Consider the following 14319-nt stretch of genomic DNA (forward strand, 5'->3'; position numbering starts at 1 on the left):
GAGGCACGATCATTCAGAATTATTAAAAAACGATTCAATAAACAGAAGAAAGTATATATTAAGAATGAACATCTTTTGAAACATGTTAGACACCAATTAACTCGTTTAGAGAAGAAAATTGCTGTTGCAGAACAAAGACTTCCATTCCTTGCAGATAATGAAAAAGTAATTGCTAGAGGTGTTGTTGCTGCACTTGAAAAGATTAAGAGAAATGTCCAAAAGAAAATCAACGTCTTAGAAAATCAAAGAACAATTATTATGAAGAAGTATTTGGCATTGAACAAAGAATATCTCATTCAATTGAAAAAGAGAATGGAATCAGACAAGAAGAGAAAAGCTGAATTAATTGCTAAAAGACCAGAAACATTACGAGCTGCTTTATATGAATTAATTCCACATAAACAACAAAGAGCTGAAAGAAAATTAAATAGATTAGATAAAGAAGTAGAAAGTTTAGAAAAAAGAAGTCTTGAAGATGCACATAGAATGAAAGAAGCTATTAGAACACGTAAATTCTTACAAGATGCAGTCAAACCAAAAGTTGTTTGTACTGGAGGAATTATTAATTGCAGATATTGCCATAGTCTTGGAAGAATAATCAAAGTTTCATTAAGAAATAGGGAAGAAGATCGTATAATTTTAGAAAGACTTCATCATAGATGCAATAAAGAATTACCAGAAAACCAAGCTAGATGTATTGATGTTGCTATGAGATTAACTGAAGTTGCTGTTAAAGTGTTTGACCCAGTTAAATTTAAAGTTGCATCTGCTTGCAAGAAGATTGGAGTTTGTGGCATTTAAAACAATTTAATTCAAAACGGTTTATTGTTGTTGTTTTTTATTTGTTTAAGAAAGATAAAATAAAATTTTGTTAAAAATAATAGTAAATTTATAATAAATTATATTATAAAGTTATAAAAAGTATTGTGGAAGGAAAAGAAATTTATAGAATTTAATGAACTTTAATTTTTTTACAAACTGGGACATAATATGAATAATATTCAAATCCCATTTTTCTCTTTACAATTGATTCACTCTACAGCTATGAAAAGTGACATATTAGAGAGTTATTTTACTTCATTTCATAGAACATTTTTAGAAAGAACACAAACTCGAAATACCACATTTTATGAACTAACCAATGAAAATGAAGATAAAGGAAATTTAAATATATCAAGACGGTTTGGCTCATTCAAAACATTACACCTTACTGTTACTAGCAATAATAATCCGTTATTTTTATTTGATGAAAATCAAATTATAAATGAAGATAAAGTACTACAAATTAGACCACCAATTAATGATGCTTCATGTATAACTTACTGGAATTCAATCTATGGAGAGTATATAATTATTGGACAAACAACTGGGTTTATATCATTTGTTGATTTAAAAGAAGGAGGGGTAGTTAAAACAATTAGAATTGTAGCTTCAAGAATTTCTTCATTAAAAGTAGTCAAAACTACAATTGGGTATCAGTTGATAATCATTTCTGAACATGATAAACAACAAGAAATTACATTGTTATTACTCCAAAAACAAAATAAAAGTATTTTTGAAGTAAATTCAACTTTTATTCCAGTGGCAATTGGAGTGTTTGATTTAGTTTCAATGAATGAAAATGAAATTATTTGTTATTCTAAAGAAAACAATGAAATTGATACTTTTACAATTGACACAGACCGTTATGTTCACTCATACACTTTTGACCTTAAAGGTATTAAAAATGATATTGTTGGTATATTCCATACAAATGAAACAATTATTTTATTAGTAATAAAAGTTATTAGTAGATGTAAAGTATTAAACGTAGAAATCTATTCAACTTATTCATTTATTTCACATAACCCATTACTTATTCAAACAATTGAAATACCTGTTTGTTTATCTTTATTATTATATAATAAAATATTTTATTTAATGGTATATAGTATGAATATGTTATTGGAATTTATCCAAATAAGTCTATATCAAGTCATATTAAATACAATGGTTTAGAAACATTAAAATATTTAGATGGAATATTTATTTGTACAAAATATTCTGTTTATAGAATTGACCCAATGATGTCTCTTAATGAAATATTAGAAACAGAATTTTTGAGACGTCCAGTTGAACGATGGAAAGATTTAATTCCAATAATCAAATCATTTTCTATTCCAACATCTTTCTTCATCTATTTATCAAATAAACTTCCTATTGAAAAAGCATATTATTTAATTGAACATCATCCAAAATTATATAAAAATTTATTCATTAGATTAGTGAAGGAAAATACAACTATAGAATATTGGGACAAATTAACAAATATACTTCTTCCATTGGCAGATGGTAATCCAAACATTTCAAGTGATTTATTAAATATATTCATTGCAAAAGCATATAAGTTTAATGAACATATAGATACTACTTTCATTGAATATATTTTAAATAATCAACACATTAATTTTAAACAAGCAGTTACTAAACTATATAAGGATAAAAGATATATTTCATATATTCTAAAAAAAAGTGATAGATATGCAGTTGAATTATATTGTAGTTATATTCATTCTTTATTAATAAAACCTACATTTGATTGGATTAATGAAGCAGTACAAAGAGATGTTAAAATTTCTATTCCAATTTGTTCAACACCACAATTATTAACTTCACTTTCTATTCATGACCAATTTCAATTATTAAAAAAAGCATTACAGAAAGAACCAAAATTTATTCTTGTTACTTCATTAAGAAATATCATTGATTCATTGAATGAAAGTGATTTATCTGATTGTCTTCAAATAGTTGAACCAGGAATGATGTATAATTGTATTTGTCTTGGAAATGATGGAATAGAAGATATATTAAAAAATATTAGAAGTATTATAATTATTAAACAAAATATCAACCATTTAAATAATGACTATGATAAATGTTATTCATTTTTTGATTCTTTGTTTAGTAAAACAAAAGCAAATTTCAATGAAGTTTATGAATATTTAATTCTTAAAGAATATTACTTTGCCTGTGCTGTTTGTTTAGTGATGTATAAACAACACCATTTAGCAATTGAACTTCTTCTAAAACACATGGAAGTGTTGCCAAGTAAAGAGGATGTTCTGCAGTTAGTTATGAAACTTTCATTAGAGATAGAAAATAAAGAATACCAAATTGATCTTTTTGATAAATTCCTTCGTTTGTCTGTAGAATTAGATATTAGTTCTAAGGTGTTCAATCAAATTCTAAAAGATCAATTTAAAGCAAATTCTTCTTTTGTGGTAAAATATTTTTTAGATGTTACTTTTAAAGAGCCAACCGACCCAGCATATGAACCACTATTATATAAAATAGAACCATCAATTCTTTCAAAATTTGAACAAATTAAATATAGAAATAAAAATACTATTCTTGAAGATGGCAAAGTACTTCAATTACAACTTTTATCTTCACTAAATAAATCTATAGATTTTTCCGTTCAAACAACTGTCAAGCTATTAGGAGAACATGAACATTTTGTTGTGTGGTGTCCAAAACAACATTCTTTTGATTTAGAAACTTTAGAAGAAATAATTAAAGAGTTTCAATTAAAATATTCAACAAATAAAGTAGTAAAAGAGTTAATTGACCTTTATCACCATTTTAAAACAAATGATAATAAAGGAAAATTAATTTGTCCTTTCTGTTTGAAGCACACTTTAACAAAATAAATTTATTAATTTATATCTTTCATTTCTATTTATTTTTTTTTTTTGATTTATTAAAACCAAAAACTCATTTATTCAAACACAATCGATTAAAAAATTAAAATTCTTCTTTATAGTTCATTTTTTTAAGTCAAAATAAGAAGTACTTAAACGATGTTGAACACTTCTAGCAACTTCTTCCAAATCAACTACTTCTGCTTCTTTTTCATTTAATTGTTCTAAATAATTTTGGTTTATTAATTCTAGTTGTTCTTTTAAACGCGTTAAATTTTCATTGCTTCTTACTAATTCATCAATTCTTTCTTTTGCCTCCCGTAACCTTTCTTCTAATACTGTTTTCTCTCCTTGAAGAGCAGCTACAGATGGATTATTTCGAATTAACTCTTTGTAAGCTTTAACATCAGCCTGCATTCGTTTATATTCAAAATTCTCTGAATCTGGAAGAACCTTTCGTTTAAGATTGTCTCTTTCTGTTTTCAATGCTTCATTCTCTAACTTTAATTTTTCATTTTCTATTTTCAATTGATCAACAGATAATTCTAACTCTATTGGACGAATTTTCATTTTAATGTTCTTAGTGTTTCTTGCAAAATTTAAAGTTCCCCATGTCTCTACTGCATTAGAAATACTACTAGAAATTGTTGCAATAAAACAGATCCTTTCACTCTGAAGCATTGAATTTTTTAAAATACTTGTTAATTTACAATCTCTGAATGGGATGTGTTGTTCTTTTGCAACTAGACTTCTAATTACCCTTCCTAATGCAGTTAAAGTTTTATTAATATTTCCTGCTTCTAATTTCCCAGTCCCAATTACACCTGATCGTTCAATACGTTCTGAACCAGCTAGGTCAACAAAAACCAACGTTCCTTTTCCAACCCTAATTATTGTAATACAATGAGACCGAGAAGATTGTGAATTCATCTTTGTTGAACTAGTTTTTCTGAATGCATACCCATTAATTGTATGAGTTAATGCTTCTTCCCATTGTCGGACACTAATTTCTAGTAGTCCACTAAAAATAACAGCTCCACTTATATCAGCTTTAACTTCACATTTTTTTCCTTCATTCATGAGGTCGTAGAAAGAATCATTATATATTTCAAACATTGATAAACTGACTGATGCTGTTTTTGATTTCTTTTGGAACAATAACTCTAAACACCGAGGGACTAAACCAGGTTGAGTAATTTTTCTTTCTTTTGCAACATAATTACCTAACCATTATTTATTGACTCTTTATAATCAAATATTAAAAAATAAACAAACCGAATACAGTGTATGTTTTACCACTTCCTGTTTGTCCATAAGCAAATAATGTCGCATTGTTTCCATTTAGACAACAAGAGACTAATGAATTTCCAACACGTTGAAACATATCTTTTTGAGGAGAAGTTTCGTTTTTAACAAAATCAAAAAAACATTCTTCATTTGGAGAGTTCATTGTTACTGACTCTTTTTCTTCATCAACAGAACAACACCTTTCTGCAACTTCTGTTTTGAAACAAGGTCTAACACGAACTCCAACCTCAATTATTTGATTCATTACTCCTTTTTTCTCTTTTTCAGTTACTAGTTTTATTAATTCTTATTTTTTATTTTTTTCATTTTTAGAATTAATGATTTATTTTCTATTTCTAACAAACACAGGTAAGACTCACCTTGATAAAATACTTTATTATTGAACATTACTTTCTTTCTTAGTTATTTTCTCTTATGTATTAGTTTCTTTTCATTATAAAAATAGTCTCCTCATTTAATGAAAAGTATAAAAATAGTTAAGAAGTAGAAAAGAAATGGTTAATTGAGAGATTTCAATCCTTTAGAACATTGTAAAGACATTCCTTCCAATGTAAGAATCATTTGAGGAATTTCTTTTAAATCAACTTTTTCAATCCTTACAGAAGAAACATATAAACATTTTTGTTTATGGTCAATGTGTCCAGTAAATAATTTGTTCTTCATTGCTGAAATAATGATATTATCAACTTCTGAGATACTCTTACAGTCTAACTTCTTTAACAAAATGTCATAAAACAATACCTTCTTTTCATTTACCATTTGAAGAAGTATTTGTTCCTTTTCACTATTCATACGTCTAATGCTCTTTTTTAAGTTTATTTTCTTTGTTTTTAAGTTTTTCTCTGATTTTTGAGGTTTAACAAAATGTTATATAAAACAACGATTTAGTTAATTTTCTTTAGTAAAGAGTCTTGTTGTTTCTTCAAATCTGATAAGTAATTTTCAAAAGCAAACATGACATAGACATGAGCCATTGTGATTGGGATATAAGTGAGAATAATGATTGAGGCGATAGTAGGAACACAGAAAAGAATTGACACATCTTTATAAAAGTAATAAATGAGATAAAATACTGGTCCTACAGAGAAAAGAAGAGAACTTATTTTACCAAGTTTGTATAAGGAAGGACGCCAATGTAAAGAGATGAAAGGAATGATAGATGATGCTCCAATACAAATTGCTAAGACAATTGCAAGTGGTTGATTTGCAAAAATCATTAAACTGAGAATACACATAGACGGTAATCCACTTAACCCATCTAATATTCGAAGTTGTGCTAATGATTGACGACAACATTTTGAAAAGACAATTGAAATACAAATAGGTAAAATAGCCATACTAATAAGATATATTTGTTGAGGAAGAGTGAATTGATTGAAACGAATAGTATCTTCAATAGAAATGATATTCCAACCAAATAAATATAAATAAAAAACAAAAGAAATAATAGAAAAGGTGATAAATAAACCCCAAATCTTTAGAGTCGTGATATTTGATATTTCTAATTTATCAGATAAATGAAGATCAGAAACAATGATTAATTCATTTGTAACTTGGTCTTTTGGTTTAAAGACATAATACACCAATTGAGGGAAAATACTAAGAAGTAATCCACTAATAACACTTAAAGCAAAAAGGATAGTTAGTATTATTGAAACACTGAAATTTATGTAATGTTTAGTATCTAATAATATATAAAAATACGTAGAATATTGAAGTTGTTGATATAAGTTATTAAATGACTTTAATAAAGAAGTTGTACTTGTTATAAAATCTACATTTCTAAAACTGTATTTTAATTGTGTTATATTTGATTGTGTTTGAATAAGAAGCATATCAGTATTATGTAATGGTCCTTCTACACTATCACAATATCTAATTAAACTTGAATGTAATAACATTTGTTCTATAGATGAATTAACATATTTAGAAGTAATAGATATTTCAACGGTATTACTAAATATTCTTTCAATATTTTTTATATAAGAGTTAACCATATCTTGATTAGACATAAAAGGATATGTACCAACAACTAATGATATCTTTGTTGGTCCAGCAACCATTGGCTGAATATCAAATTCAAATCCAGAAATAATTCTACCACATAATGGTTGTTGTTGATATTCATTAAAGAAATCATTAACACCAATATGAGTTGAATCATCAAGAAAGAGGAACATATAATTTCTTCCAAGAAATTCTTGTAATGAAAGCTTCTCAGCAATAGAAAACAAAGTTCCAAGAGTATTTAACATATTGGTAACATTAGAATTTAATGGTGATGAATTATTTTGAGAATATCTTCCCATTAATAAAATACAATTTCTATCATCAGTTCTTCTTGGTCTTAACACAGCAGTGATACCATGGGAATTATATTTATCATGATAATCATGAACTTCAAATCCAAGTCGAGACATAGTTAACTTAATAACATCATCTCTTTTCTCTTCTGGTTGTTGAAGGAAAAGAGCATAATCTTTTATTCCTAAATAAGTCTCATTTCCAGACGAAGTAAAGATTTGACCAGAATGAAGATTGTTATCATCAACAAATGTAGTTTGTGAAACAACGTCTAAATTATCTAACATTATCAATGCACCAATAAAAACAACAACAACAAAAAGTGCTGCCCGTTTTCTAGTAAAGAAAGATACTGGGTCACTTGAAAGATCCATTTAATATATATTTAAGAGTTTTTTTCATGAAATGAATCTAGTAATATAAAAAACTATCAAACTATCATAAACAATTTTATTTTCAACACAAAATGAATAACATAATTTTTTGAGGAAAAATGGTATTTTTTATGATAAAAGAATAATAAACCCTAGAAATTAATAATACCTGATAAATCATATTGAATATGGAGGAAAAACGACCCCATAAAGTCGCGAAGGCTGGAGTCAGTGCACAGAAGAAGAAAGACAAAAAATTAGCAAAGATGACTGAAGGAGAAAAAAAGAAAGCACAAAGAAATAATCCAAAAGCATTTGTTGCACAAACAAGAGTTGCTGCTAAACAACATTATCAATATACTCAAACAAGAATACAAGAAAAGTTACATGTTCCTATTATGGATCGTAGTGTTGAAGATCCACCACCTACAGTTATTGTTGTTTGTGGACCTCCAGGATGTGGTAAAACAACATTTATTCAAGCATTAGTAAAGACTTATACAAAACAAAATTTAAAAGATGTCAATGGACCTATTACTCTTATTACAGGAAAACATCATAGAATTACTCTTATTGAATGTCCTAATGATTTAAATGGAATGTTGGATTGTGCAAAAATAGCAGATGTAGCAGTAATGTTAATAGATGCAAGTTATGGATTTGAAATGAATACATTTGAATTCATTGGAATGTTACAGGCACAAGGATTTCCAAAAGTAATTGGATGTTTAACTCATTTAGATAAAGTAAAGAATAATAAATTAGCAAAAAAAGCAAAAAAAACTTTAAAAAAAAGATTTTGGAGAGAAACTTATGCTGGAGCAAAATTATTTAATCTTAGTGGTATTACTCATGGAAGTTATCCAAAAACTGAAATTAAAATTATCGCTAGACATCTTGCTGTTATTAAAACAAGACCTATTATTTGGAGAAGTAATCATAGTTATTTAGTTGCTGATCGTGTTGAAGATTTAACTGAACCTCAAGATATTGCAGAAGACCCTGATGTAGATAGAACGGTTGCTTTATATGGTTATGTTCGTGGTACTAACATGAGACCTAATGCTAAGGTATGTATTCCTGGACTTGGAGACTATAGAATTAAAGAGATAGAACAACAGCCTGATCCATGTCCTTTTGGTGATGAAGCTAAACGACTCAAAGCAAGGACACAAACTGTTTTTGCTCCAATGTGTGATGTAGGTGGTATGAGATATGACAAAGATGCTGTTTATGTTACTATGCCAACTTCATTACAAAATGAAAGAGAAGATCAAAGCACTGTTCAAGAATTAGTACAGTCAGCTGGTGGAATTACTGCACAACTAAATCAAAGTATTAACATTATTGATGGAAAGGCAAGAAGGCCTGTTGAATTTAAAGATGAGATTGAAGAAGGGGATGATTCTAATGATAATGAGGATGATGAAGAGAAAAATGATATGAGCGAAGAAAATGAAGAAGAAATTCCTACAGAAAAAATGGAAGAAGAAAAAGAAGAGGCTGGAGAAATTGAATATGCTGAAGAAGGGTTGGACGCTGAAGACGAAAAAAAGAAATGGGGAATGATAAAATTAAAAAAAAGAAGAGATTTAATGAAAGAAATTTATGAAGAAGTTTCAGTTAAAGAAGAAGAAAGTGATGACGATGATGATTTACTTAGACCTGTAGCAGAACATAGTAATAACGAATTAGACTTAGAAGATAATAGTAAGGTGTATTGGGAAGATAATGTATTAGATAGTTTAATAAAGAATGAAGTAGATGAAAATATTGCAAAACACTTTGTTAGTAAGTCTATGAGGATAGTTGATGATATGATAGTTGATATGGATGTTAAAGAAGAAATGAGCGAAGATGATGATCATTTAGATGATTTAATTAAAATTGAAAATGGTGAAGTTAAAATTCAAGAAGAAAAAAAGAAAAAAATATCTAAAGAGAAGAAAGAACAACAAGAAGGTGAAGAAGAAACAAATACTAATCCATTCTGGGATCATGAAGAAACGTATATGCAAAAAGTTCAAAAACAAATGCAAGAACAAAATAAAATGAATCATGAAGCATTTGCTGAATTAGACAGTGCTACAAGAATTCAAGTTGAAGGTGCAATTGCAGGAACATATGTTAGAATTGTAATAGAAAATGTTCCTGCTGGGTTTATTAGACAATTTAATCCAAAGAGAATTTTATTAGTTGGAGGTGTTTTAAGATCAGAAGAACAATTAACAGTAATGCAAGCATTAGTTCTAAAACATAGATGGTTCCCTAAGTTAGTTAAATCAAAAGAACCTATTGTTGTTAGTGTAGGATGGAGAAGATACCAAACAATTGCAACTTTTTCAATGGAAGATCTTAAAGGAAAACAAAGGATGTTAAAATACACACCAAAAGGAGTATTTTGTTTAATGACTTTTTATGGTCCAGCATGCCCAAGTAATTCAGGTATTATTGCTTTTGAAACTGGAGAAGAGACTCCATATTATCGACCATGTCTAACAGGAAATATCTCTAATGTAGATAAAGCATGTGAAATTTATAAAAAATTAAAATTAGTTGGACAACCAAAAGAAATTAAAAAGAACACATCCTTTATTAAAGGAATGTTTAATAGTAGAATTGAAGTCTCTAAATTTATTGGAGCAAAATTACAAACTGTAAGTGGTATTCGAGGTCAAATAAAAAAAGCAGTTCCTAAAGATCCAGGTGTTTTTAGAGCGACATTTGAAAGTAAATTAGTACCAAGTGATATTGTATTCTTAAAGGGTTGGATACCTGTCAAAATAAATAAGTTCTACAACCCAATGACTGATTTGACAGGATATGAATGGGACAGAATGAGATTATCAAGAGAACTTAGAAAAGATCATAATTTAGAATTACCTAAAACTAAAGACTCTTCAAAATATAAACAATCATCCAAACCAAAACTTAATGAAAATCATGAACAAAAATTGGAAAGACTTGAAAGAGAAAAAAAGAAGTTATTTGAAGAAGCAGAAAATTCATATCACGTTACTAAGAAAATTATGAGATCCTTACCATTTGAAGAACAACTAAAAATTATGGAAGAAGGACCAAAACTTAAGAAATATGAACCGAAGAAAGCAAATTGATTGTTTTGAATTGTGTTATTTTGTTTTTCACAGGAGAAATAAAACAGAAATTAATTTTTGTTCTTTTCACTTTTGATTTGATTCTTTTTTAATGCAAATATATAACAAATTCTATTATCTTTGCTGTTAAAAATTGTTTTTGAGTCTTGTAAAGAAACAAATATAAACATTCAAAACATACAAGAAAGTGAACATTAATCATTAAATACAATAACAAAAGAATAAAGTGTTGATATTGTTAGTGAATTAAAATACTATTTAAATGTATATGTTTATGAATATACATTAAAGAGTATGATACATCATAATCCTTTTTCAATTATGGTAATAAGTGAATATTGATAAACAACTCAATCAAATAAATACACAAACCATAAATATGTATAAATTTTATTCTCAAATTAAAAGCTTTATTATTTTAATAAGATATTTTCATTTAAAACTTATTGTTAATGAAGAATTTAACAAACCAAATGCTGAATTAACCATTTTCAATTAGTTTCTTACCTTTTCAATGACAATTTATAATAATAAGAAAATATACGTAATCAAAAGAAATAGTGTTGGTGGTTTTTCAATTAATGAAAAAAAGAAATGGTTGATAGTCAGAATATTGCAACTAAAACAATAAATGGGGAAGTTAGAAGTTCAATTGAATATTATTCATAACTTTGGAAAAAAACTGTATGAGAATGAAATGTTCACATACATAATTTACAGGTGATAAATTAATAATAACATTTGGACTATTAGATGGTTAACCATTATCAATTGAATATTTAAACCAACCATTGACTATTATATAGGAAAACGCAGAAACATAACAATTGATTATAATATAGTTAATGAAACATGTTCAAACAGAGAAATCAATGTATTATTAAAATAATACAGAGAAAGGCAATAAGACAAAACTTAAGAATATAATATTTTCAAGAGTTAAATGAAATATTAACATTCAAAATAAAAAGAATGAACACCATTAATACTGTTATTATAAATAAGATTTTACTTAATATAAAAACACCGAAGACATTCATGACAAATACTTTCATGTGAAAAAAAAAACAATGAGAGAGGTATTGTTCTCTGAATAAATAAACGCTTATATTGTTTATTTGATTCAAATGATTATACAATTAAACTCATATTAACAAAATTGGAGATTATTCAATATAACTTTCACAAACAGTTGAGAAAATAATATCACCATATGATAATGTCAATTTGACTGAATAAGTTAGAATATTTGAATTTACAAAAGAGAGAATGAAAGTGGATTATAACACAGTTTTGTTGGTAAACACTCAATGAATAAAGAGAATGACACATAAAAATAAAATACTTTGAGAATGATATATAAATCAGAGTATTATTAAACATGGTTGTGTTGATTATGAAGTTACACACTAATCAATTTTGATTTGAAAAACAAAGAAATTAATGAGTAACAAAAGAAAACAACAAAATAGTTTATTATACATATTAAGTTGATATTTATCATGTTTACTTGTTAAAAAGTTGAGTAAAAGAATTTGAAGATGTTGTTCTTGTTTGATTTAACAATTATTATAACGGTAAATATGAAGAACTTGAAGTTAGACTATCATTGTCAGCCAATAACATGACATATGCATGTATGAACTTCACAAGTCATTAAAACAGTATGGGTATAATCTTTGAATAACTTATTTAAAGTATATAAATCAGAATATGATAAAACCATTCTAAAGAAGTTCTAATAGATATGATTGATGAAAGATTGAATATTTCTCAATTTGATATAACAAAGAGGTGGTTAGAGACTTTGAAGAAGAAACAAAGAAGGTGGTAGAAAAATATCAAACAACATGTAATTTTAAGAATAACATATAAATTAAAATAGAGTAAATGTAATAAAGAAATTAAAATAGAAAATGAAGGCAACGGAAAAAAGCAAATAATTGAAAAAGAAGAGAATGAACGATATAAAAGAATAAAAAGAAAGTAAAAAGTAGAAGAAGATGAAGAAAGAATAAAAGTAGAAAAGGAGAGAATATAAAACGAAAGAAGATAAAGTGTAATAAAACAAAAGAGATGATAAAAGAAGAAAAGAATGAAAAAAATAAAGGATGCAAATTTTATTGAAACAAATAAAAAAAGTGCAAAATTTAATGATGCAAAAATTAATGATGCAAAATATTTAGCAACATATTTATTGATGCAAAATATTTTGAAATAAAAATAATTCATCATTTGATATTATTATTATATTTGATAATAAATTATATTATATATTAAATACATCATATTTCTTTATTATTTATATTTCTTTTCTTTTTATTATTTCATATATTCAATCATTCATTTATTATTTATATTTCATTTATTAAATAAAATGAAATGAAATTGTAAAATATCAATTAAATATTCTTGAATATTAATTTATTATTTAATAATTGAAATAATAAATAATAATAATAATGTAACAATAATGATATATTCAATATATTCTTTATTTGATTTGTTCAATATTAGATTATTCTATTTCATTATCTTCATTATTTCATATTCATTCATTATTTTATTTCATTCATTATTTATTTTAAAATCAAATAAACAATAATATTGATATTCATTCATCATATTAATTTAATATAATAAATATACACAACATTTCAGAATAAATAATGAATAATTAAGAATGAAAATATTGATTTATTTAATATTTTGTTCAACATAAAATCAATAAAACATATATTTTGATAATACACAAATGAAATAATAAAGAAATATACAATACTCAAGAATTAATAAAAAAGAAATAAAAAGAATGAATAAATGAAAACAATATTGATAAATAATACAAGAAACAAAAATAAACAACAACGAAAAAAAGAAATAATAGAAAAGGAATATAAATATATAAAAGAATAAAAAGAAAGTCGAAGAAGAATATAAAAATAATAAATCACAAAGATGTAATAAAATATGAAAAGAAGAAATAAAAAGTGTATTTTTATTGTAAAAATTAGAAATATTCAATAAAAGTGTCTAATTTAATGATTCAAAATAATTAATATTGTTTTATTGAAAAAAAATATTTTACTCTTTTTTATGTTTATTATTTATATGTATAATTTAAACATGATGTTTATTATATAATCAATCATAAGTGTTATGTTATTATAAGATATAATAAGTGATAAAATATAAATGAAAATGATATGAATATATGACATAGATTGAATAAAGAAAAAACCAAAGAATAATAAGAATAAATGATAAATAAAACGAGAAATGATAATCAATGATATAATAATAAAATCAAAAGATAAAATATAAAATTAATATTAATATAAAACAAAAGAGAATAAATATAAATTGAAAATAGATATAAATGATAAGAATATAAAAGATGAAAAGATGAATAAACAAATACATCTAAATATAAAAGAATAACAATAAGAAAATCTAAATAATATAAACATAAAAAACATAAAATAAGAAGAATATAATAATATATAGATAATAAGAAGAATACAATGATATAAATAA

General features: G+C 25.6%; 5 protein-coding genes across 5 annotated transcripts, besides 1 other annotated feature; 3 read left to right on the forward strand and 2 right to left on the reverse strand.

Annotated features, from left to right (window-relative positions):
- The first annotated feature begins 40 nt into the window (after positions 1-40).
- Positions 41-827, forward strand: EHI_196370 (uncharacterized protein). The gene has a single exon (XM_001914068.1). The coding sequence runs from the start codon at positions 259-261 to the stop codon at positions 799-801; it is 543 nt and encodes a 180-aa protein (XP_001914103.1). The 5' UTR covers positions 41-258; the 3' UTR covers positions 802-827.
- Positions 828-990: 163 nt separating this feature from the next.
- On the forward strand, positions 991-3689 carry EHI_196380 (uncharacterized protein; the record flags this gene model as incomplete). The annotated part of the gene is made up of 2 exons (XM_644374.1): positions 991-1878; positions 1932-3689. The coding sequence occupies 2 exons, from the start codon at positions 991-993 to the stop codon at positions 3687-3689; spliced, it is 2646 nt and encodes an 881-aa protein (XP_649466.1).
- Positions 3690-3803: 114 nt separating this feature from the next.
- EHI_196390 (kinesin motor domain-containing protein) lies at positions 3804-5232 on the reverse strand (the record flags this gene model as incomplete). Its single annotated transcript, XM_644375.1, has 2 exons — positions 3804-4903; positions 4956-5232. 2 exons carry the CDS (start codon positions 5230-5232, stop codon positions 3804-3806), a joined length of 1377 nt encoding a protein of 458 aa, XP_649467.1.
- A 640-nt stretch (positions 5233-5872) lies between these two features.
- On the reverse strand, positions 5873-7666 carry EHI_196400 (uncharacterized protein; the record flags this gene model as incomplete). The annotated part of the gene is made up of 1 exon (XM_644377.1): positions 5873-7666. The coding sequence occupies one exon, from the start codon at positions 7664-7666 to the stop codon at positions 5873-5875; it is 1794 nt and encodes a 597-aa protein (XP_649469.1).
- Positions 7667-7854: 188 nt separating this feature from the next.
- EHI_196410 (Ribosome biogenesis protein BMS1, putative) lies at positions 7855-10782 on the forward strand (the record flags this gene model as incomplete). The annotated part of the gene is made up of 1 exon (XM_644378.1): positions 7855-10782. One exon carries the CDS (start codon positions 7855-7857, stop codon positions 10780-10782), a length of 2928 nt encoding a protein of 975 aa, XP_649470.1.
- A 79-nt stretch (positions 10783-10861) lies between these two features.
- Positions 10862-11003: a repeat region.
- Positions 11004-14319: the final 3316 nt, after the last annotated feature.

Source organism: Entamoeba histolytica, genomic scaffold (genome assembly GCF_000208925.1).
Source record: "Entamoeba histolytica HM-1:IMSS scf_1104750519241 genomic scaffold, whole genome shotgun sequence".
In the NCBI taxonomy this organism is placed as follows: Eukaryota; Evosea; order Mastigamoebida; family Endamoebidae; genus Entamoeba; species Entamoeba histolytica.

What these genes read in the sequence shown, in the direction of transcription:
- EHI_196370 (XM_001914068.1), top strand. Translation starts at nt 259, where the DNA reads ATGAAGAAGTATTTGGCATTGAACAAAGAATATCTCATTCAATTGAAA.